Source organism: Thunnus thynnus, chromosome 20, assembly GCF_963924715.1.
Source record: "Thunnus thynnus chromosome 20, fThuThy2.1, whole genome shotgun sequence".
NCBI lineage: Eukaryota > Metazoa > Chordata > Actinopteri > Scombriformes > Scombridae > Thunnus > Thunnus thynnus.
This window is the reverse complement of record NC_089536.1, coordinates 5,663,178-5,689,170: the sequence shown is the minus strand read 5'-3', so window position 1 is coordinate 5,689,170 and position 25,993 is coordinate 5,663,178. Positions and strand designations below refer to the sequence as shown.

The 25,993-nt window shown below is 38.8% G+C and overlaps 1 protein-coding gene and 1 long non-coding RNA gene across 6 annotated transcripts in view; one reads left to right on the top strand and one right to left on the bottom strand.

Moving 5' to 3' along the window:
* The window catches only part of LOC137172686 (rho GTPase-activating protein 44-like), a 109,159-nt gene that overhangs the window by 36,371 nt on the left and 46,795 nt on the right, over nt 1–25,993 (bottom strand). For 3 of the 5 annotated variants that reach the window (XM_067577256.1, XM_067577255.1, XM_067577254.1), the window contains exons 2-6: nt 7,785–7,824; nt 7,077–7,196; nt 5,519–5,595; nt 4,173–4,284; nt 3,620–3,696 (exon numbers count right to left, since the gene is read on the bottom strand). In XM_067577256.1, coding sequence (XP_067433357.1) covers nt 3,620–3,696; nt 4,173–4,284; nt 5,519–5,595; nt 7,077–7,196; nt 7,785–7,824 — 426 coding nt within the window. Of the gene's footprint in view, nt 1–3,619; nt 3,697–4,172; nt 4,285–5,518; nt 5,596–7,076; nt 7,197–7,784; nt 7,825–13,429; nt 14,953–25,993 lie in introns of those variants that run through there. The other 2 variants (XM_067577253.1, XM_067577252.1) reach the window with 2 other exon arrangements.
* LOC137172331 (uncharacterized) lies at nt 21,517–25,346 on the top strand. Its single transcript, XR_010924945.1, has 2 exons — nt 21,517–22,077; nt 24,891–25,346. It is a non-coding gene; the product is annotated as an uncharacterized lncRNA (long non-coding RNA).

Genomic DNA, 25,993 nt, shown 5'->3' with positions numbered 1-25,993 from the left:
AAACGACAAACAAAACAAACTGTTTTTATAAAAGGTGGTGGATCACTTAAGTCTTTGACTGACAAATTCCAACTCTGGACTATCATTATACCCTCATTCATTCAACTTAAGCTATTTTCTCTTTTAATTCTCTCTATCAAACTCTCCTCTTCTCTCTCGCTCTGCCTGTCAGACTTTCTGTCTGAGCGGCCTGAGTGGAGATAATATGTAACGCTGCCAGAGGAGCTCAGCACACAGCGGGATGATGGGAAAACTGTCTCAGATTTGGGTCACTAGAAAAAAAAACAAAAAAAAAACGAACCAACTAACTGGACTGACTGCAGTGAGGAAAATCGTATTTCTCCGTGTCACTGCTCATAATGACACTGAAATGACAGCAAATAAGGTGAGAGAAACGATGGTCCTAAAGTCTGCATTTTAAGAATAACATTTTTATTCAGCATTGATTTCTGTGGTTGCTTGGAATGGATTAATAAAAACACAAGAGAATGAGTCTCAAAGTCAAAAATGCAGAAAGTTCAGCTGCTTTTGAGCTACACCTTCTTTCACCTTTAATTACAGGTATTTTTCACTTGTTTTGAATGTATATTCATTCTTTGTACATCTAAAAATCTGTGTAAGTTTGAGCTACAATCATGATATAATTTATGGGGAAGTTCACCAATTTTACCCAACAAGATCAGTTTACCAGTCAGCAAGATTATCGCTCAGGCTGTGAAAACATCGGCTTGGACTCGGTTTAGACTGCAAATATTAACAGGAAGCCTGCATGAAGCCTTGTTTATGCTTCATGCAGTAAAGGTGCATGTGCCAAAAGTGACGTCATCGCCCCTCTTGTGTGGAGCACGTAAGCTCTGCAAGTTGTCACGATGCGTGGTCGTGCACCTTTCCAATTTTTGGGATTAAGCGCCTACTGTGTGCTCGGGGCTTTTCATTTCCAGATGGTACACAGTACCAAGTACAAAGGTAGACCGGCTGAACAGGTACACCTGCGCAAACATCTGTATGACCCTTAGTTGCGAAACCACAGGTCATGGAAATTCATGGAAAGAGAAGCAACAATCTCTTCTTGTGTCGCTTTGTTGTGTTCTTAAGTCATAAAAACAAGAAGTTTTCCTCAGCATTGAGTAGCGTTTTGGAGAATACTGCAACAGAGGACACGTTGAGCATAAAAGCCTCTGTGTGCAAACAAATCTAAACAAACTGGGGATGTATTTGTCTTCTTCCAGTCACTTGCTACTTGCTACTTGTCTTGCCTCACTTGTAAGTTGCTTTGAACAAAAGCATCTTCCGAATGACTAAATGTAATGTAAATGTAAGTGAAAGAGGGAGACGTTTTCAAGGCAGGGAGGGTCTAATGAAAAGACTATGTTGAGTTGCATTATGGGAAGTGTAGGATCCAGTATTTGACCCGTTCTAGGCACTTAAAATCTGAATATCTCTGCCTCTGGTGCAACACATTTGATGATAGTTTGACCGTTAATCTGTTTCTTGCAAGAAGCCCGACGTCATGGAAGAATCTGAAGCCATAAGCGGTAATGTCAAACCTATAATCAACCTTTGGGTGCAGCTCTACAGTGAGCAAACCTTCATAATGTTAGAAATGCTGCACAAAATCTTGAGCAAAATGAAAATCTCTCTTTAGCATAAATTGTTCATGATTCATACAATGTAACTGAGATTGAATCGCTTGGTGGTCTGTGGTATTTGAACCCTGGGAGGCTGTGAAGATTGAGTCTAACAGCATGATGTGCTCAGTGTGAAAGCTTATACTGAGGAGCACTGCTGTGTACTTCCAACCAAACCTTTCTACTGATAAAGGTCTATTCCTGATATAAATAATACATATACTTTATTAAGCATGTACATTTTACTAACGGGGGAAAAAAGACTTTTTTAAAGAGAACTTTTGGTTTATTTAATATTTCCTCCCCTCTTATTGCTTCTAATAAATATTTCAATTACTTTTCTGATTGCTTTCTGTCTGGATTTATCCTCACTGTTTGTATATGTAAGTCTATGAGAAAATGACCCTACTTCTCACTTGATTTATCACCTCAGTAACCACTTTACTAATGAGTTTATGGTCTCAATCGCTAGTTTCAAGTCTTCTTCAATACAGCATATAGCCAATAGCCAACAGAGCAGGGTATGCTCTAGGGCGTGGCAACCATGTGATTGACATGTAGCTACCATAGCGACAACATTGATTACGTAATTTAACCATGGCGTAACCCCAGATTCACAGAGCCGTAGCCTTAGCTGTCGTTATTTCAGTGTGTTTTCAGTTCATGAAAGTTAATTGTAACATTTTGGTCACCTAAAAAGTTCAGTTCACTTGTTCAGTGTTTGGTTGAACTAAAAGACCCTCTAATGAGTTGGATGTTCAGTTTTTCCGGTAGGTACATTTTGTTTTAATGGTTTTAAGCCTGTTTTTTGCTAGTGAAAATTAGCATTAGCATTATCACAATTAACCATAGACTGTAAATGCACCATGCTAACCGAGCTAGCAGCTAGCAGCTAGCAGCCAGGGTCAGCTCAACCCTCTCGTACAAATATGGTCACTTCTGGCTCCAAAAACCCAAGATGGCAACAGTCATACTAGTAGTTTCGTCATAGTGGCAGCAGTACACTGTCATACTTTTGTATTTGGACAGTTTGAACTACAATTCTGTTTGAATTTCCCGCTTGAACTTGCATGAAAAAACTTTGGGATGCTCAGTTTCATTTATGAACTCTGAGTTTCCCTTTTGACAAAACCTTTGACCAAAGACCAAAAGTTTTGTCTTTATTATTAAATACTTGCATTTTTCTCTACATACTTGATTCTTTTGGCCTTTTTGCACCTCAGCATTGCTAAGTGTGCTGATAAATGTCTGAAGTACATGTATGACACGTTAGTTGATGAATAAATGAACAATGAATATCAGCACAGAGCATGATATGACCTATGAATTAAAGCAAACAGCATGAATAGTATTCTACGCTATCTGTTTTGATTTATCCTCAGTGTTTGTAAAATGTTTTTATCTGTGGAGTTTATTTTGTATTTTGACCTTGGGAACCACATTTCTTATTAACATTTCCATTTTGTACTTGGATGAAAAAACACAGTATTCTCTATTTTATTTATGCGCTCTGTCTTTCCCTTTTGTCAAAACTTTGCCCCGATGAAGGTCGAGTGACCATAAATTTGTCTTTGTTATTGAATAATTGTATTTTTTCTCTTCATATTTGATTCTTTTTTTCCTTTTTGCTCTTTAGCATTGAGTGTGCTGCTAAATTTACAGAATACATGGCAAACTTTTTAAAAAATGTCCTCTAAATATGTAAACATTAACTTACCAACAAAGATTTGCTGCCATATAGGAAACTATTTACCTATTCTTTAATAATATCAGCACTTAGGATGACATGACATATAAAGCAAAAGGAAACATCTGGCTGTAGGTGAGGTTTTCACACTTTATCCAGGCAGACATGGTTAAAACCTCCCTGCGTGCAATCGAATCCCATTAACATTCAGTGGGAAGCTTCAGGACCAGTCCATTCACAGGGGATGGGATTTCTGTTTCTCACAAACACACACACACATACACACATGCAGTAACACACTTACCGTGTGCGCGCAGAGTCCATGTCCAGGACCAGTTTTGCTAAATGTTTCCTTTGTTTCTGGATATTTGGGATTTCCACCTGAGAAGACAGAGTTTAACTTCAGTCTGTTGTCTGTTGGTGTGAAAGAGGGCGAGAAACAGACTCTGTATTGTCGAAGGCTTTGCACCTGTTGTAGCAAAACTGTACTAATTACCTGGTCTCATGAAGATTAGTTTACCGGCTAATTAACAGACTAATCAGAATGAGTCCCATGTTTATCCCATACTAAACACATGTAGAAGTAGCCCTGTGAGAATCTAGATTCCTTATTTAAATCAATTTTTGGCAATTTCTATCCCCTTATTTCTTCAATATCCTCATTTTTGAGCAGTCAGTGGCTACTTGAAAACATTTTCTGCATGTAATTATCCTTAACAACTTCCAATCTAATAAATTAAATCACTAGGAGTGCAGTTTGGTGCCTTTTTCTAATCAAGCATTATAATTTGTTGTTGCTATTAACTTCACTGGAGTCCATTAATTACACAGGGCTTCACACAGCGTTGTTTACGTACCTCCGCAAGGTCGTACAGAGGCTCGATGACGTCTCTCTCGATGGTGACTTCGAACAAGATGAGCTCCTGAGCAAGTCTGTCCTGCGTCTCGCCGCAGAGCTTCAGCATCTTCCTGCAACAGACAACGGGACCGAACAACACGAGTGAACACACAGAAGAGAATGCGTCACGATGTGAAATGTAGGTCTCTGAGGCAGCCGCAGTTCTCCAGGGGTGTTTCTACACTTCTTTTCTGATATTTATGCACAAAGCCCTGTAGTAAATAAACTAAATATGATGCATATACTGTATGAGTCAATACAGCGAGATGATGCAATACACTGAAACTCACTACAGGAGGAAGGCAGTAGCATCAATATAGCTTGACAACTGACAGGTTTTATTGTAAAATGCTTCATTTCCTGTATTTTTCAATTTCAGTAACCTGAAACCAAAAGAAAAACACTCAGATGATTTTATCTGCAGAAGATATCGCAGTGGCAAAGGAGTCAATAATGACAATATTATTCCATTGACTGTTTTTTCTGTCATTCAGACGTCAACATTGAGCTCTTGAGAAATAAATTTTTAAAGCTCTCCTCAGATAAAAAAAATATGTTTTTCTTCTCGTTCCTTCAGTCGGATGTTTGAGCTTCATTTAGCAGAATGATGTACGTGCAGAGTTTGTTCTCACGTTCATCTGCTGAAGGTGGAAAGTTTCTCTGAACTCAACTAAAATCTGAGTTTATGAGCGTGTTTTGTGACATCACAGCTAGTTTGGAGCTAATCGTGGTCCAGTATACAACTTACACAAGTGTGATGTGGAAACTTGAAATGAGAATGGACTACAGTGCAGTAGGAGACATCTTGTGTCCAGTAGTTGTAATTCTGAAACTAAAAATGTTTGCATAATAATAGATTCTGGATTTTCCAATGAGGGAGAAGGATTAGATGTATTTTTATGAACTTTTATCAAGTTAGCTGAACGTTTTTTTGTGGAAAAGTCATCTCAGACACCAATTATTATTCCAAGCAGAGTATTTTTATGTCTTAAAACATATCTGGAAGGGATCTATAATCTTATTAAGGCGTTCCTGATTAAATAAAAGGTACAAAAAAAAAGTAAAGAATACTAGAAGTAAAATAGAAGATGTTTACATCTTACAGTGGAGGATAAGGTTTGTCCTCATCTGACTGTATCTCTGGACATGAATGGAAAATCAGCTCTAGGTGATACAAACATTCCTTTCCATGTCAGCACTTTTGGAAAGAAAACACTGCCAGTGCTACAGGTAATCAATGATTATATAGATTACTGTGTGTGTGTGTGTGTGTGTGTGTGTGTGTGTGTGTGTGTGTGCGCTCACCCTAGTAGAGACTCGTCGCCGAGCACCGCCGCCCCCTCCACCATACATTGTGCTAGTGTTGTGAGAGGAAGCTTTTTCTAAACAGGAACGAGCACAAACACACAAACAATCGATGAATCAGCCGCGACGGCTCCTGAATGTGTCACTCAACACTGAAAACTGTGATAAACAAATGAAATGAATCACACACAAACTGTAACACACATAAATACACAGAACATTTGATTTCAGTGCAGGATCGCAAATCATCAACTTGTTAAATGTTTGCTATGATTCAGGAGATAAGAGTTATAATTAAGTTTCATATCTATTTATTTATTCATCAGTTATTTAACTAACCAATCTTCTTCTTCTATTGTTCTCACCACAGCTTCTTTCCCAGCATGGTTTTAATCACCGTGTGAGCTGTGAGTTTATTCATGTAGGAGGTTACTGTAATAGTCATGTTTATGTTACTGCATGGTTTCTTTAATGTGCTTTAATGTGAGTGTGAACATATTTGTTACTTTTCTGTTTCAAACCCACCTCCTGACAGGAAGTTGGATCACCTGACCAGCTTGTTTGAGCTACACTGCTGCACAATGAATAGTTGATATTTGAGCGATTTGTGTGCATCAGCTTCTCTGCAAACCTCAGCGACGTACAGCTACTTACTGATATTTTTGCACTGTTAAAGCTCCAGCCATATATATCGTATACATACTTTATATTATACATACAGCATACAGCTGTTAGCTTCAGAGATCTAGTCAGAACTCTAGAAGGCGGCGGATGATTTTAAACAGGAAGAAACGCTTGTTTTAAGGTCAGACAGCTCACTTAGTTACTGTGTACGTTTTTCATGACTCTGTGATCAATACTTTAGTGATCAGCTCCGCGTGTAGTTTCAGTGAGCTGTGCAAACTGATGGCTTTGGGTGGAAAATGCATTGTGTCTTACGTTACATTTATAATTTTTTTAGAAGAAAGAAAAATCCAACAGGTGTGCAGAGTCTCTTATCATGATCCTGCCGGCAGAAATATTCTATTATCTCCATTATCTTTCAAAGTTACTGTTGTTTTAGTAACAAATTCCTTCTTTTTATTACGATCCTTCCACTGCAGCTGAACAGGAAAACACTGTCCATCGGGACACAATGAGGGAGTTTTTACTAAAAAAGATTTTAACTGTGGCAGAAATCCACTTTATTTGACTAACTCAGATGGCTGAAGCCTCATATTATCTTCAGATAAACTTTTAAATACATTTTTGTTCAAAACGAGGACAACAGATTTTGTCTCCCATATGTTCTAACAGGATCTTCCGTTGGTCAGTAACAGGAGGAATGATTACAGCGAGTAAAAACTGTTTCAATGTTCATTTGGGAACTTGACTGTTGTTTTAAGACAAACAGAAAATTTGAATCACTGAAAATGCTTCAAATCAGGTCAGACTATCTACATGTGGTCAGTTATCTGTGGGAATGAGACAGAGATGAAATCAATGAAATAGACCCAAAGAGCAAACAGCAGCTGTGTTTTCAGATGGATCGTAGGCCTGAGTCTGGGTTGCTTCTCACCGAGGGTGACCTGACAGACTTCTTGTCCACATCCACGCCCTGCTGGCCCTGCAGACAGGCGGTCAACTTCTTGTGTGTGCTGTGGGAAACCTGCTTGACCAGCTCCAGACGTTTCTCCACCTGACATACACAGAAAGAAAGAAAGAAAAAAACAGTGGACAAGCTTCGGTGAGAAGTGGAATACACACTCATACTGTATATTGTGTAACTGACAACACATTCCCACTCATCCACAGATAACGTTAGTTTCAGGAGGACCTGGCTGGCAGTTACAGACATGCATATGAGGCACTTAAAGCCTCAAGCATGAACAAAATCTGATTAAAAAAATACAGATGCTGCAGCTTTCTGTCAGAGCTGCTTGTCTCTAAAAATACTGCAAAATATGGTCTACTCAGCTGTATACAGGACCATTACCTGTCCAACTTAATGCTTCTCACTTCATTATTAAATGTTCCACTCCGTGGAACTGGTGTCGCTGCCACTGAGGGCGTCATTAATCAGATCAATTACATCGCTGCCCCGAGTCAATCAGTGGGGACGTTCAGCCTTTTGTCTCGCAAAAGAGGTTCAATTACAGCACCTATTAACTTGGCCTGAAGGCAGTTCAGAAAGCCATTTGAAAAAGTAATTTTATGATTCTGAGACTAAGATACTGAGGGACGGCATGCACACAAACACACTCAAAAAAAAAAGATTCATTAGTACCTGTAATAGATCTTCACTTAAAACTTCTGTTTTTTCAGCCCTGTTGAGAAATAAAGAAAAAAGAGGCTGTTAGGGTTCAGTGGGGAAATGTTAAATTACATAACTTGTTACTGTGGGAACTGAGCAACATACTCCTCAATCAATGTAATGACATCATTTGCTGAATTTCATTTCTGTGCACATTAATATTAATATTTCAGATGCAGCCTGGAGCTAATGGTCTAACAGGAATGTTTCACAGGACTGATACAGAGGAAACGCACAACTACAAGTTCTCAGGTTGTAAATCTGACAGAAAATGCTGCCTGAACACATGAATGTAGAAATCAGTCTCTTCTTTACAGTAACAGTGACAAGAGCATCTCCAAAAATGATGATTTTTAATTTTTGTGATGAAATGAAAGATTCCTTTATGAGTCAAGAAATTCTTACATCACTTGAGCCAAAAAACTATTTAAAGATAAAGTAAAGATAAACGTTTTAGTCAATTAAATGAATCAGAGCTGGATAGTAAACACTATACAGTCTCTACTGGCCTCAAATCAAAGACAGTGAAGTTTAAATCCAAAATGATTTTATCTTATAATGTAGAAAATGAAGCAGAGCCGTGACATACAGCATACCAACTGATAATAGAATAACTGCCAGATAATGTAATTACTAGCTTAAGTATGATACAATGTCACTCTACACTGGATGAAAATACGAGAAAGCTTGTTAATTAATTTCCACATAATGTAATAAAACAATTAGATGTTCAACAAGACAAAGAGTTTACAGACACGCTGGCTGCTCTGTGGGGATGAACTCAGACGCAGCAGCGCTTCGAGCTAAACGACAACATCATGGTCACCGGTTTAGCTTACCATGCTAGTATGCTAACAATTGCTAATTAGCACTAAACAAAAAGTACAGCTGAGGCTGATGTGAATGTCATTAGTTTTGCAGGTATTTAGTCAAAAAAACAATATATTGAAAAGTTACAATTCATCCTGAGGGGAAACATGAATGTCTGAACCAAAATTTCATGGTAAACCATAAAATAGTTGTTGAGATATTTCAGTCTGGCTGCTAGCATTTCTAAAAATCATATTACTGTATAAGGCTGGTATTATTTTATATTTTTCTCACTGTAAATAAATCCCATGAAATGAACAAAACCAACAGTGTGTTGGTCTTTGTCTCTCCCGGCTCTGTCTGTGACTCTCAGCATCAAGGTCACAAATATATGGTTTAATTTTTAAAAAAGGCTCAGTAATTTCCTAAAACAGCTGCGCATCGTACTTTTTAACAAACGTTACTCAAACAGGAAGAAAAGGTGCATTTGTTGGGGACTATTTTCAGCGGCGGATTAATACACATTTGGTGTTTTTTGGTGTATTTCCAGCAGCAGGACGGTGTGTTTGTTCATGGTAATGAAGGAACATGTCACCCAGAGCAGCGGTGTGACTCACTGACGTGTGTTTGACAGTTTTTGGACAACAACGAAGGTCTACGGCACAAAGGAAGAAGATATATCAGACTTCGGATACGCACATAACACTTGTAAGAAGATATATTCATTGTTGGTTTGTGTCACTTCGAGGGATTTGTTGACAATCAAAAAAATATAGAATATATATCTGTAGCTTTATACTGGAACCAATGATGAATGAGTGTAGTGTAATAATATCATGTACAATCCAGCATTTACAGAGCTGTTTTTGTTACAGCTGTTCAATTTTCAGTTCCTGCAGGCCATTTTTGAAAAAAAAAACACAACATAAATATTGATTATGAGTCACATCGAGACCTTCAGGCAGGGATACAGAGCGTGAGGTGTTAAAGCAACGTCGATCGCCTCCATCACTGCCTTCACATGGCCACAGATGGAGACTGACAGCTGGACCTGGATCAATGTGGATATTACAACAGGCGAGGCTACAAGGAACTGAAGGTTAATCGTAAAGTACGAGATGCACTCTGGAGGAAAATGTTGCCTGGAGTGTCGATGGCCTTTGAAGAACATTACAGCAACGCTGTAATGTAACTTGGTGCAGAACATCAAGCTACAAAAGTCCACTTGTACAGAAAAAGGATTAAAAAACAACAACAACCTATTCAGACCAGAAGCTGAGATCAACACTCTTCTGCTTCTCAGAGAAAATATGCTGAATACATCACTGGGAGAGTATATATCAAACAAATATATCAATTAAGATTAACATCAGTCTGTTAGATTCAGAGCAGTAGGTAGAGACTTTACTGCCATTTGCTTTATCAGATTAAAAAAGGAACAAATTTACAAGAAATTGGATTAAAAATTTAAAAGAGTCTCAATGTCTGAGAGAGAAATTACATTATTTACAACAATTATTTACAGCACTTCTAATAAAATACTGGAACAGCAGTTTAATTTTGGATTTTTGCCAACACACATAAAATAACGCAATTTTTGACAACATTTATTTAATTATATATGTAAATACTGTATATTTAGTAGATACCTTCAGCCAGATTTACTGTATGAGTCATATACTGTTGTTTACTTATACTGTGCTGTATAATAATGAACATGTTTTAAGCTACTCTGGAGGCATAAACTGTGCTTTAGGACCTCATTATACTGTTATATTTCATTAGATGGTATATTTGACACATTACAGGGTCACTTAAGTGTTTTTTCATTAATAATAATTAACAACAGTATATGACTCATACAGTAAATCTGGCTGAAAGTATCAACTAAATGTCCAAATATACAGAACATACATATATAATTAATTCAATGTTGTCAAAAATTGTGTGAAGGATTTCCTACACTTCCCTATTCATCAATCCCAATAAAGACAGTTATTCAGCTGTACTTGTAGGTTTTACATGGAGTTGGAAATAGTGTAATAACAATAGTGAGTAAGAGAAATGTTTTCAGCCATTATTAAAATTCTGGTCCACCGCTTTACAGTCTGGCAACATTCAACATCCTCGATTCAGAAAAGGAAAAACTCTTTATCGCTCTGTAACACCTTTATGGGTTAAAAACAGTATAAACCTCAAGAAGAGCAACCTCTCCCTGGACAGACATGAAACTGATGTAGTATTAAACGGAAGTAGAAGTAGTATAATTGCAATATGGGGAAACAAAATTAGAATATCAAAGATGGAACTCCATTGATTTTTCCACCACTGCCTGATTAATTCGCTACTTTGGTCCCTTCTTACATTTCCTTCAAGCTCAGCAGATGAAAACCCAGCTCTCAGCTTCTTCTTTCACAGTAAAGAACTATTCAGCTGCCAAAGGTACAGCAGGTTAAACAATTAACACTGCACACGTTCAGTGCAGTACCTGTGAACACAAGCAGACGAGCAAAAACCAACATGAAGCTACAGCTGAGGTTTCTCGAGGTTTCTCTCTCAGACACACTGAAGCGATTCTCTGTCTGCTCTGATTCAGCTCTATAGACACTGATTATACAGCCGGCTGCAATCTGGCCTCTCTTTCCTAAAAGCCTCTTAGCATTAAGATTCTTTTTATTGCAATGTTATCTTCAGTTAAAGTACCTGCGGGAGGTCTGGTTTCATACGAGCCTGTTCAGCTGCAGTCGCAGGAATTCCCCTGAAACCTGTGACGCACCATTTTTTAAACACTGATTTCAAAAATATGTGGTCTAGAAACAGTATCGGTCAATGATTTATACCCTGTCCTGTTTGCTCTGACAATAAGCACAGGAGCCTGTTTGGAAGTCATGCTCTTAGACCTGCAGTATATTTCAGTTTTTGATTCTCTCTGCAGAAAAAAAGCATTGATTTTTTATAAGTTATGACGTTACTCTCTGCTGCCATAAATAATAGAACTGATAGACATATAAGTTCGAGTCACCTGACGTGAATATCTTTGGCCCTGGAGGTACAAACCTCCAGTAAAACAGGTAGAAGAAGTTTTACAGCGGCTCTAAATCTAGAGTAAAGTGGACTGTTGTCAAGTTTATTATGTTGAAACTCTGAGTGACCAACTGCTCGTAAAGTCAGAACAGCTCAGTAAAATAAAAAGATAATAATAAAGTTACCAATTTCTAATACAGCTCCCTTTATAAAGGGTTTAAAAGTTGTAACTAATGGCTTTATTAATTGTTAATAAATCATTTACTAACGCTTTATAAACCAGTTATAAGCCATTTTAACTCATTAGGAAAATCCCTCCAATGATTGTGATCATTTATTAACATTTTATTAATCATTGTTGTAAATTGGTTGTAAATTCCTAATAATTTGTGAGTCAAATTCCCCAAAAAAGCTCTGTAATTTGGAAATAACCAATAATAATAATATTAATAATCAACTGATTCCACTTAATTAGTGGCTGGTGTGATATCTCACCTGAACATGTGTCTACAGTCAAACATGAAATTCAACGTCTATGAATAACAAAGTTTCCAATCATGAATTGATAATAAATCAATATTTACTGTGGTTAAAAATGTGTTTAAAAAGAAAAAAAATCATATAATTTCCCCATAAGAAGTACAAAATTATTTGTAGGAAACTTTCTAGGACTGTTTTGGGAAATATACAGAATGTCTCCATAAGTAGTAAAGGGTTACCACATTTTCAATGGTTTTATTCATCTTTATTAATCATAAGAAACCTGAAAACCCTTTAATATTGACTTACTAACATTTAACATTCCTAAGGAATTTTTACAATGTCACAACCCAAATATTTTTCCTATTAATGGCTTATAACTGATCTATAAAGCATTATTTTATGATTTATCAACCATTGGTGAAGCCACTAGTTATAACTTAAGTTAAGAAAAAGCCATACGATAAAAGCGAGTCTTAAGAAGAGATTTAAAAGAAGATACTGAGTTTACCTGCCTGAGATCTCCAGGCAGGTGATTCACAGCTGAGGGGCTCAACCATCAGTATGACCTGCTGGAGATCTCAAGCAGCCATCAGGTTAATAAGGAGTTAGCAGATCACAGATATAAGCAGGAGCCTGATCATTCAAAGCTTTAAAAACAAGCAGCAAAATCTTAAAATCAATTCTAAAACTCACAGGTAAGCAGTGACGGGCAGCAAGGATTGGTATAATGTGGTCGCTGGCAGCAGCATTTTGTATAAACTGCAGTCTTTGGATGTTTCACCTACTTATACAAGATTAAAGTGTATTGCAATAGTCAAGTCTGGAGGAGATAAAAGCACAGATGACCTTTTCTAAGTCTGCAGAGGAAAGAAATGACCTGATCTTTCTTAGCTGTCTCAGTTGGGCAAAGCAGGACTGCAACACTTTTATATTATAAAACAAACAAAATCTTAATGAAATAAAACATAATTGGAGGCCAAAAATCAAAACTGCCTACATGCTACTGAGTGCAATGACTGATATGATCAAAAATCCACTATAATCCGGAAAACAACATCTTATTCATGGATGTTTTTACAAATGAATCAACAAAATAAACACGCTCAGATCATGAAACCTCAAACATACAACAGTCCTGTCCTTTCTGACTGAGAACAAACACCGAACCAATCAAGTCTGTCTTACCTCACTTGCTGATCAGCACAGACAACACATCCCCTCTGACTGTATCCTGACACAAACAGACTTTAGTCTAAATTAAAAAAAAAAAAAAACACCATATTGCGGTTGGGTGGACTTACAAAGCCGTGCTGTTCCTGCGTGAGGCTCTAGTCCTGCTGATCTGCAGCTTTCTCTTCCACATCCCCCCTGCTAACAGGAGGGAAACCAACTGTTTTCAGGCAGCAGTCGAATGGCAAAAAAACGAGTGAGTAAAGGGGGAAAGTAGAACGACAGAAGGAGGAGAAAAAGAGGCAGTGAGGGGGAGGGAAAACTGAAGAATGAGACCTGACTATCTGGTCCTTTCACTCTTTCTCTCATCACCAACCAATCTCTCTATCTCCTTTTGCCTGTAATCACACTTGTCAACAGGTTGGATTGCACAAAAACTGATTTATAGATTGTATGTTGCTGTGTATGACTGCACACACACACGGACACTGCAAAGGAGAAAATAACATAAACCTTAAAGGGGATATAACATGCACATTTTCAGGTCTGTGTTTATATATTCTGGGCTCTACTAGAATATCTTTGCATGATTTACAGTTAAAAAAAACTCCTTATTTATCTTATACTGGCTCTTTATGCAGCCCCTCAGTTCAGCCTCTGTCTGAAACAAGCCGTTTTAGCTCCTGTCTCTTTAAGGCCCCACTCTGTTCTGATTGGTTAGCTTCAGGAAACTCAGCGACGTCAACAAACCATGACAGAAACTGCTGCAAAGTGGGAAGAGTTGTTTCAAGCACCCCTTGGTTCTGTAAGTAAAAATCTCATCTATTTGTCCTATTGATAACATTAGTGACTCACAGTTTGATCCCTTCTATGACTTGGATCAGCATGAAACTCTCCCAGTCAGAACAGCACAGTAAGATGTACAACTGCATTAGAAAATACCTGGTTCTTAAGTAAAAAGTACAAGAGTGTGTACATAAAAATGTTGAGGTAGTAGTTAACTACTCCCAGTGTGTATTTCAGCAAGAAAGAGCCAATCATCAAGCTTAAAATTTGTTTTGGTGTGCCAATAATGGCGAGCAGAAGCTTAAGATTACTGTATTGAGAAAACTGATTTTACAACCTACAGAGTGAATCAGTTTACTTCTAATTTCTGGTTCACTTTTGAGTGAAATCAGCAACTATGGCTGTTTACAACTTCAGCAACAAAGTGTTTTGAATTCATTGTGCTCTGATTCATGTCCATGGTTTCTTCTCTATAGAAATGGCGGCCGAGGCTCATGGGTATTCTTAGTCATCCATCAAAATCGCAGACAAAACCTGATTTCTAAGAAATAAATCTGAAATAATTAAAAAACGGTGGTCATAATATAAATCTATAGGATCGTTACATTAACCGGGAGAGTCCTGAGTTTCTATGTTTATTAATACTGACGAGATTGTTTAAAGAAATATGTGAAATGAGAATACAGAATGGGGATATACACTTCCCAGCTCTATAGTTGTAGGATTTCACTGTTTTTTCTCATTCTTTTCTTGAAATGTCACCTTCTGAAATACATCAGTACATGTTTGAGCTGAAATATGCGAGTGGACAACGCAAACAACACATGGGAAAACCTTAGCAACAACCTTAGCAACCAAAGCTACAGAATGGACGGCCATTAATGGGCATATATGACGAGCCGACATCAGCTTGTTGGCAAGGTACAAAAAAATGTTGCAAATGAATCCTTCAGAGCGGATTGAAGCCCTGAATTTTGACTTGCAGGGAGAATTTCTACATATGTTCACCTCAAGTTTAACATCCAACATCATAACAGAATATAAATGACAGAAAACCACAAAAAGTACGACATGTCACCTTTAAAACAAAAAAGTAGCTTGTTAAAGTTAAAGTTCAACTTTATTTGTCCCTAAAGGGCAACTGGTTTTGTACTATCCTGTCATCCCCCTACATAAAGTATGACCAGCATAGCATGACAATCAAAATACATCAGTGAATCAGCGGCAACAACATAATCATAAATCAACATTAACATCATCCTACAAGTAGGCCTTCATACTCATGATGGGTAAGCTATCTCCTTTTCCCTGAGTTGAGGAGGGTGATGGCTGTTGGGATGTTTGTATCTGTTTGTCTTGACTGAGAAGGAATCTGAAGTGGGTGCCGGAGGGTCTGGATTGAAATTCCTGATGAAGAGGATGGGTGCAGTCAGACAGGATGTAATTTGCACCACCTGGCTGTTAACAGACAGGCTACTCTACTGGACACCCGTAATTTTGCTGCTTGTATTCATTATTTTAGCTATTGCATTCTTCAGTTTGATATATTTAGACTGTCATACCAACAGCAGAGGGAAAGTTTTTGCACCAATTTAAAAAAATAATCAACCACAGCCCAGATAGCAAAATTACTGTGGCCAAGAGCCGGCCCCAACTAAACACTTTCAGCACTTTCATCCGGCCCACATACTGCGTGGAATGATGGCACCAGATCTGGGCTACAAGCAAGGCATAGCAATGCTGTATGTCAACCAAGAACAAACCAGATAAACCAGTACCAGCACACATCCAGCGAGAGCACTGCATCTTTACCAAAAAAGGCCCACATTTAATTTGGGATGTTTGGGCCATGTTTGCTATTTTACATGTGGGACATTTCAGGCTCACATCCATTTTGTCCGGGCCAGAAGAAGGCCAGCAGTGCTGCGTCATTGCCTGAATTGGCCCACTTCCGTGTGCTATCTGAAGGGCCATGACCTCATTCATCATCATGAAGGAGAATGAATATAACTGAGTCATCTGCAAACTTCAGGATTTATTGGTTCTCAAACTGGCCCCAACAGTCATCTGTATACAGAATATGAAGGAGAGGTGAGAGGACACGGCCCTGGAGTGAACCCGTAGATGAGCTCCCCTGACGCGCACTCATTCACCCTCCTGTGTGGACAGGAAGTCAAGGATCCAACCAGCCAAACTAGAGTCAACACTAAAGTAGTTAGAGAGTTTATACCCCAACAGGTGGGGTTCAATGGTGGTGAAAGCTGATGAAAAATCAATAAATAACAGCTTGGCATGAGTTTTATTGCCCTCCAGGTGTTTGAATAAAAGGTCAAGCAAGGTGACAGTAGCGCCCCGCCCAGCCCTGTAGCCAAACTGAAACAGATCAAGAAGGTGTTGAGTTTTGTCCAGAAGTTCCTGTTTTATCAGTTTCTCAAAGGACTTCATGACCAAGGAGGTCAGAGCAACTGGCCTTTAGTCATTCAGGATTTTGTGGTTGTTCTTGGCAACTGGAATAAACTGTTTCCATAATTTTGGAACCTTCTGCTGGCTGATTAACAACATAGAGATGTAATTAAAAATGGGACCTCGTTGCTCTGCACAACAGGTGAGCGGGTGGCTCCCAATGTTATCTGGGCCAGCTGCTATATCTTTTATATAACAGGAGACATTATTGACAACAACCTTAAAAACTATTTCATCGATCTACTTGAACATTGCATGAAGTTCTTTAACAATAGGGAAATGATAAAAAAAAAGGTGGACAAACAAAGAGAAGCACCTAGCTGCTGGTCGCTGCATGAGCTTGTGCCCTTAATTGCTTGATCCTGACCTTTTTAAACCCTGTAACATTTCTCTTTCACCTTCACCTCCCTCCAGTTCGTTCTCATTGGCTGGATTATTATTGATCCGGCTGAAGTGCAACAGCTGGAAGCAGGAGGACAAAAGGAGAGGTCTTTTCTTTCTCTTCCTCCATCCTCCTCAGCTGGTGTCCGTGCTGCTTTGAGCCTCACAATGCAGCTCCATGTCTGGGTCTCTTGTCCTTTTTACTACACACTCCAATTCTAATGCAGCTGTCTGAGCAATTGTGTGCTTTTGTTTGCTTATTGAAGGAAAACTCCACCAAAAATCCTGTTAGCTTGGAGAGTGGCACTGAAAGGTTACTGGCTTGATGCTTAACGGATGCTGACGGCTGTAGTTAGCTGTAATAAATTTTATTACATCTTTTGCATAAGCATGTGTCATAGCCAGATTGGTTTTCTTGCGGCTTGCTTAACAGTTTTACTACAACCATCAAAATAGCAACATGTGTTAGCTCTTTTTTCCTTCAGAGCAGTGTGCAGCTAATACAACAAAACACTGGATATATTATATTAGTGTATGTGCTAAAAGGATGTATTTGAAAATTTGAAGACGTACAGTAGCTTTGATGTCCGCCATGTGGGCTTTGATTGACAGCTGTGATTGACAGTTGGCTCACCTGCTGCTCTCCCCACCTCTGGGACCTGCACAGAGTTGGACTATTGTCACAATATTTCAATAAGTTAATGTTACTTTATTATGATACCATTATGATACAATTAGAAAAATTTAGCTCAAGTAGCTAGTTCAAGTGTGCACTGAGGCTTTGGTCTGAGGTAGCGGGCGTGTTTCCAGAGCGTGAAAGGCAACAACCTGCACTCCTTATTTGGAAGGTCGTGACTCCAAACGGAAAAGACGAAACCGACCATAAGCTGCAACTCTTGGCTTCAAAATGGCTTCAATGCAAATCAACGGGTCACCTCACACCTCACTACATCCATCTTTATATACAGGATATGGACCTACCAACCATCAGACCAACACTGACATTAGGGTGACCAGACGTTCCGAATTACAAATAATTGTCCCAAATCCTGAATCCCATCCTGTTTGTCCCAAAAATCAGACAAACCAACGTTTTGATTAGTTATAACCTCATAAAACATTAATACGGATTGTTGTGGAACATTATTTTGGTGTCGCCCACAGACGGGCAGTTATATCCGTAGTCTACATGAATTATGGCTGTTGTAGTTTTGTGCAGTAGTGCCGTAATAACATTAAACCATCCTGATGAAATGAATAAAATAAAATGAATTTTATGTAACAGATGATGATTTACACACTGTTACATAAAACACAGTCATTGTTTTTGTTGTCCTAACGACAGACAGTTGACTTCATGAACAAAAATAATACATTTTAGCATTGAGTTTTGACTTTCACGTGTTTTAATGTTCGTTAACACTGAATGTAATGAACTGGAGGCCACGCCCGCCCCCAACTCCCCCTCTTCTCATCTGGTCGCCTTAATTGACATCCAAGTCACAGCAACTTTTTTCTGCTGTGTTTGAATATATTATAACCGCTGAGAATCCAAGTTGACTTTATGCTGTCGTCTTCCACCTTTCAAAGCCTACAGGCTGTCAGTATTTGTTACTCGACAGATGAGAAGATGAATAAGTTAGCAACAGTGCTGTATAAGTTTGTGTATGCACTGTGTGGTTTTGTGGGACAGTGACAGTGTGTCTGTTAGCAGAGTCACAGCGGCTCGTTTCTGTATATTGACTTAACCTAATTTATTTCTGACACACTGTGTACAAATCCAGGATTTTTTTTCCTGAGATTTGATGCCAAGTAAATCACTGACAGTCTCACTTTCACTGGATTCATTTCCTCTCTGACAACAAGAAAGTGTTAGCACGATTTACTGGCTCAGTGAATTTAACAACAGGATAATGATGCTCATGCAAACACACACACACACACACACACACACACACACACAATAATGAGCAGGTTAGTAATTAGTCATCATTCCTGGAAGGTGCAGTGTTGTTCTTTCACACACTCAGACACACACAAGTAATCCAAACATGCACACGAAGCAAAGGACATATTCTCATTTTCTTTCCTTTGTGACAGCTGTTTAGATTGCAGGCAGGCACACACACACACACACACACACACACACACACACACACATACACATATCTCTTTCCAGGCATGGTATGACAAAGCTGAAGGTTTAATGCAAACAAAACAAACTGCCTCTCAGCTGCTACAGTGAAAATCACCCAGACAATTAAAATTCAAAGAATGCTTGCTGACTTTTTCTTGACCTCACACATCCTGTATGTATTATATTTGCAAATGTACCTGCATAATACAGTATATAAAGTCTACACAGGAAGCAGATTATTCGAATGTCTTCAGTTTGAACTGTCATGTCCTCAATTACCAGCAGGAGGCAAGATTCGATAATACTTTGACCACACATCTCCCTGTGGGAAATGAATGTATTATTAACTGTATATTAAAGCTAAAGCTGCAGCAAAATGTACCTGCAGTGCTGCTGCATGCATCCTGCATCCTAGACAAAGTGTATTCAATGTCTACCAGAGGTAGAGAGCACATATTGTACAAAATGTTCTCTCTTGTCTTTCAGATTCTCTGCAGGTAGTGCTGAGGAGAAAACTGGAGGACAAAGACAAGTGGAGATGGAAAAATGGCAGAATAGATGTTCAAATTTGGTTCATAGACGATGTAAAAACAGACATTTGGAACGAGAAAATAGGTATAATTAAAGTAAAAGAGTGCTCGGTCTGTTTCAAGTGCAGTATACTGAAGATTCAGGGATCCTTAAGGTTACACTGAAGATGAAGAAACTTCATTGCACTCTTTGAAAGAGCAGGGACAGAAAGTATATTTAATTTAATCGAACATATTGTAGGTTTAACATTCTGACCAATTACAAAATCATCAGCGCGTAGATAATAAAAACTGAATACATGTGGTTCTTTATATTGACAATAAAACCAAATATTCTGGTACATAATGAAATGACAAACTGATACAAAGAGGAGCCACTTTGACAACAATGTCAAAATAAAAAGATTGACCACACACACAGATGCAAAAGGAGCAAAAGCAAAAGCTTTTCAGTCAAAGGATGATCTTTTTATGAAATGTGTGTGTTCAAGTCTGTCTTAAAACAACAGCCAGGTGCCAAAATGAACATTGAAATAGGTTTATCTTGCTGTAAGTGATGGAGGACAAAATCCACAGTCTTCCTTCTGTGTAAAAATGTATTTAAAAGTTTATCTGAAGCTAATATGAAGCTTCAAATGAGTCAAATCAAGTAGATATCTTTCAACGTTACAGTCTTTTTAGTGCCAAAGTCCCTCTTTTTGTTACTATACTTCCACTGCAGCTTAACAGGGAAACACAAAGAGGGAACATGATGCTAAAAAGACTAAATGTGTCAGATATCCACTTGATATGACTAACTCAAACTGCTGAAGCCTCATATAAGCTTCACATCAACTTTTAAATGCATTTTTGCACTAAATGACTGTGCATTTTTTTGGTTGGGTTTTTTCTCCCCCTGAGAAAACATGTATGCCGCTAACATTTCCTCGTGTTTGGCCCTGCCTCTGAGTGCACGTGTGAGGAGAAGAGAGGGTCAGCTGTTGTGTTGTGCTGACATTTCCACTCGGGGGAACGCAGCGTGACGGGGGTAACAGCTGAGGAAGGGAGAGGCTGACAAACACATGGCTTATATTTTGGAAAAAGATAAAAATCTAAAAGGGGACGCTTGCAAGAAAGGACCCACAGGGTGGACGAAATGACGACTAAATACTCAGAAAAGATGGACAGAGGGCGAAAGCTTCTTACATCTCTCTCTCCATCTAAACCTCAGTGTGACTCGCCCTCCTCTCCTCTCTCTGCAGCCTTTGGTAAATTGTTTGACACATGAAGGGCGTTACAGCATCCTGAACCAAAGCCTCAGCAGCACACTCTGTGTTTTACTGCAGCATCAGCTTCTGTCGTCAGAGCTGGGATTCCCACTGGCACAAGAGAAAAGAGAAGGAGGAGACGAGGCGAGGCTGGTGATGAAGAATACAGAAGCAGGAGGAGAGAAGATGATAGGAGCATGAAAGATAACAGATGTGTAAAAAGGGGGTTTCACAGCGATAAATCTTTGGAGATGGAGTGAGAGAGACTGAGAATACAGATTGTTCTCTTGTATAATGACTCAACTCTTTGATTTTTCTCCTTCTTTGGTCGAGGAACTTTGACAGAAGACCAAACACATTTTCTGCCCTATACTTGATCAATAAAGATCATAGACATTAATATTTGTTGAATATTCTTTTTGCTACTGCAATGAAATTCATGACTGCACACTAATTTAATGAACTCAAAAACTTCCACAGAAGAAATCACAAAGAGAATAAAGCAAGTGACAAAACTATTTAAAAATTCTCAGTTGAATCATGATGTTTCTTTCTCTCGATCACAAACATGAGCTTTGGCTGAGTACAGAGAAAAAGCTCATTAACCAGACAACATCCAAATGTTTCACTTTAGCCGTCATTGACTCAACATTAATTATCTACAGCTTAGGGCTGTAGTCTGCTGGTCGATTAGTTGGTCGATATGCTCTCGTCCGACTAAATTCTCATTGGTCGAATAATCTCCGTGTTATTTTCATAAGGAGAAAAGTGCGACATCAACAGCTTTCAAGGAGTAATCCATTATTTCCTGCAGCGGGAGGGACAGACTAACAAATTACCTGTGAAAACAACGGGGGTGTATTCAAAACACCCCCGTTGTTTTCACAACTTTGAACTCGCCCAACCTAATGGAGACTGCTGGGTATAACTGTACTCAACGTTTACTGAACGTTTACTGAATCTGTGTTTCTCCATAATGACTCAACGAGAACCCCTGCCAGGCCAAAAAGTCTTTTTTTTTATATTTGATATCCGAATGAACATCCATTCATTCGGATATCAAATATCGACAGCGTTTGAGAGTCTCTGTGCAGCGCTGTTCCGGTACGTGAGTCAACGTCTGTGTCGTTGCCTGGGAAACCGCGTGGCTCCGTTAGGGAGTATGTTTGCGTAGCGAGTGGGAAAGAGCGAGGGGCAGAGAAGTGACGGTGGATATGAGCGGAGCAGAGGAAAAGGTTAGTAGTAAGTTGTCAGTCTGGCAGTAAATGTACAGTACAGACTACAGTGTGTCAGTTAATAAATGCTAAAAAGTCACGTCTGTTGTTTCCCCAAATGCTGGAAAAGTAAAGGGGGTTAGCTCCAGAGTTAGCAACAATGGGTTAGCATAACCTGAAGATGCTAAACAGAGAAATACAGAACAGAGAAAAAAAAACAGCCCTACTACAGCTGATATCATCTTCCATCTGTGATATTTGTCATCTTAACCGACAAAAGCCACATTGGCTAAAAATTAGAAGTCTTCTAACGTTACCTAAATGTTTTCAACATTGCTCTTTGCTAATAAAAAGCTTTAAGCTTCCTGCACAAGCATTTGTTCACTTTGAATTCATGTATACCTGGGTACATGTAAGTAAAAGTGCGTTTTTATCATATGTGGTTAACCTTGTACAATTTTTTTTTTTCCTGAAATAAAAAAAAACATTTATTTTTTGTGTCAGATCTTAACAAATCTGGTTATTTTTACTGTATGAACCTGGAACAACAAACAAAATGGAACCAGCTACCGGATCACAATTTAAAAGCTTCAACATTTAAACACTTTGAGTAAAATTTTTAAATTTCCAACGTTGGCGGCTCTCAGTCATAGCAAAAAGAACCCGCAGCAGACAACACTGCATGCTGAGGGGCTTTAAATATCCGACCTTCTTATGTTATAACATGAGCTGTAGCTGTGTTCTTATTCAGAACAAGAAGTACAAAGTACAAGTCAGCACTCATGAATCATTTGTGGCCTTGAAATAAAAATAAATAGAAGAGTATAAGGCTCTGGTATGAACAGCAAAAGCATAATAGTGCATGTATGTTTTATGGAGGAAAAGCAGGACAAACAAGATTAAACTAAAACAGTGATTGAATATATCTGTATGAAACAATGGAAACATAATCTCACCATGAAAGATCTGCATTTCTCTACTTATGCAGGGGTCGTGAACAGGTTGACCTTTGGTAAATCTGCATTCCAGTGACGTTTGAAGGGTCAGAGGTCAAAAACAGCACATCTATAGTAAGCTCTGGGGTTGTAAAAGCTTTTATATTGTGATGGTACATTGTTTCTTCACTTTATTTTACCATTTTACAACCTTAATTACAACATCATATTAAAATCTGCTCCCTCTAGTTGTTACTGAAGCTGAGCCAGAGCATGAAATAATAATAAAAAGATGTAGAAATATCAAAAATCCATCTGACAGCCATTCAGAGGAGTAAAAGTACAATCTAACAATAGAAACAGCACTTATGTTCTAACCAATTTTCTGGTCAACTTTTGGCAGCTTAACACTTGATGTTTTCTCCATTGATTGAACACCAACCAGCGTCACCGTAGTTGCTGCTGTTTGAACAGAAAGAACAAACCCAGTGGAGACAGATTAGTTTCATCAGAGAGATGAGAGCTCAGTGCTGCACAGTGGAGCAGATCAGCAGCTTTCTGGCAGTGTTGGAGGCAGAGAGTAGATGTGAAACAACTAACCCAACATGAGATATTCACTTCACAGGAAATTAAGAGCTCTGTTAATATAGTCCTGATGCAGAACCATCATAACACATATTAAAGTCAAAGGCGTTAGCTAGGGAAACTCATGAACTCCTGTTTCAGGACGGGATCACTGGCGCCGGAATAGAGGGACAACAAGACTTTTTGTCCCCCTTCTTTCAGGTCTTATGGTAATAACATGGACTCCATATCTGCTGGACGTGCTAACAGCAGTAGAATATCACCTTAAAATACCTGTATTATATATATAACAGTATTACAGTGTGTTTGCAGCTTGTTTCTGCTGCCAAAGTGGCCCAAAAGAATCACTTATTGCAGGTGTAAATCTCAGGCTGGATATCGTTTGAAATGTTTCTATACCATTACTGATAAACTACACGAGTACTGATACAGAAACATTACTTATTGATACTTTCTCAAGAGGTAAGGCGTTCTTTTTTCATACGATTGTTCTGCCTACATGTCTGATATCGATATTTTACTTAGAAACATATAAAAATGTTATTCTATAAAACCTTTTTTTCATTTAACAAACACCAAAGTTCTGTTGTCTAAACACAAACAGCTGTACAAGAACTATTCCGCAATAAAATACTGTCTGCCAAATTTAGTGAGAAAAGAGAAGTGAAAAGATTATAAATCTGGTCAGATATTCTTTCATAACTTTTGTTATGTGAGAGTTGTTGATATGATTGCAGAAAACTACAGCTTGTAATGTTACTATTCATTAGTTATTTAGTCATTCATCCTAACAAATTTCATACCATTTATTTCCAAGAAAAAAAGAAAAGAACAGTCTGAGAAACAGAACAAACAGTCTGAGCCTCTATTGTTTTTTTTTTTTGTCTCAGTTGCACCATTTTTCGTTCCGTGCTCACCTGTCTGCCAGCTACATGAGCGCCGATCAATACGGCAGCAATCATGTGAGGCTGACAGCGCCTGCACAAGTCAGCTTTAACATCTTTGTTACATGTCTGCAGACTGGTCATTTAACTGTCAGGAGAAGCAGCAGAAGGAGGAGAAAAGAGCGTTATGTGTTGTAATATCACAAATCCAGCAGGATATTCAGGTAAACTGAATATTAATTCAGTCCATCTAATGCAGGGAAATCGGTGTATGATGAGGGGAAAAAACAGTTCAAGGACAGAAAAATCCCCCAGGAGAAATTGTTCCAGGTGAAGTCAGATTACCCAGCATGCTTCTCTTTCTCTCCTCTCTCTCTCTCTCTCTCTCTCCCTCCGCCGCTAACTGTGGGGGTGGGGGTTGCTATGGCAGCAGGTGTTGCAGCGACGGAGCGGACGGACGGATCAAACGCCGTAGTGGAGACGGCGTGCGAAGACGAATGAAGCGCCGGAGTAAAGCGGAGTCATTCTTCTAACGGGAGGCTGAGGTGCAGCGCCGGTGGCCGAGCTGTCATTTGTCACAACAGCAGAACCACCCAAGATGAGATCCGTATCTCTCCCACACACACACACACACACACACACACACACACACACACACACACACACCTTCTTTTGGTTTCAAGGTCATCTGCTCCAATCCAGCGACTGTGGGAGTGGGGGTGGAATAAGAAATCATCATGAAGCCTTTAAACAAGATCCTGGTAAACTGAAGTCTCAGTAAAATGTAAATCCGTGGATCAGAATGCGATCACGTGCACATGAATAATAATGTTGTCAGTGTTTCTTCCTTTGCAGATGAAATAAATAAAACGTCTTTTTAACCTCATTTTATTATTCAACACTTTTATTGAAATATAAAACAGCACACAGGACAGATGTTTCATATCGCCTCCCTCCTCCTGAGTATTCTGAATGAGATCCTCGGACTGTCTGCTGGTCTTGACTCTGCTCTAACTTTAAATAAACACAGAGGTGGATAGAAAAACCACCAAACAAACTGCAGGCTGTCATTGGCAAAGAATGAAATTGATGAACGATAAATCATTGCAGCATCTCCGTGTGGAAACAGGTGGAAATATGCCGACAGTCGTTTTGGGCCGCTGCAGGCAGCCACTGAAAAAGCCACTGTACACTACCTGCTAGCTACAGTTAGCTGTAGACTAGCCGGTGAACATAGTGGAGCATTTAACAGCTAAAGAGCCAGATATTTCCCTCAGGAGTTGGTAGAGAGCAAAAACAGAGCTGAAAGAGAGTGAATATTGGACTTACATTCACCAGACGGACAGAAACACGACTCCAAATGACTGATAATGTTGCTCCGTAACTGCTGGATGTGAAAATAATCAACTGTTGGTTGAGAAGTTCAACATATCAACTTAAAAGGTGATGATATGTCAGTGTTGTGTTCACTACTTGCAGCTGAAATTCCCTTTTTGCAGCCATGAAATCATTTGCAAATATATTATTAATTGT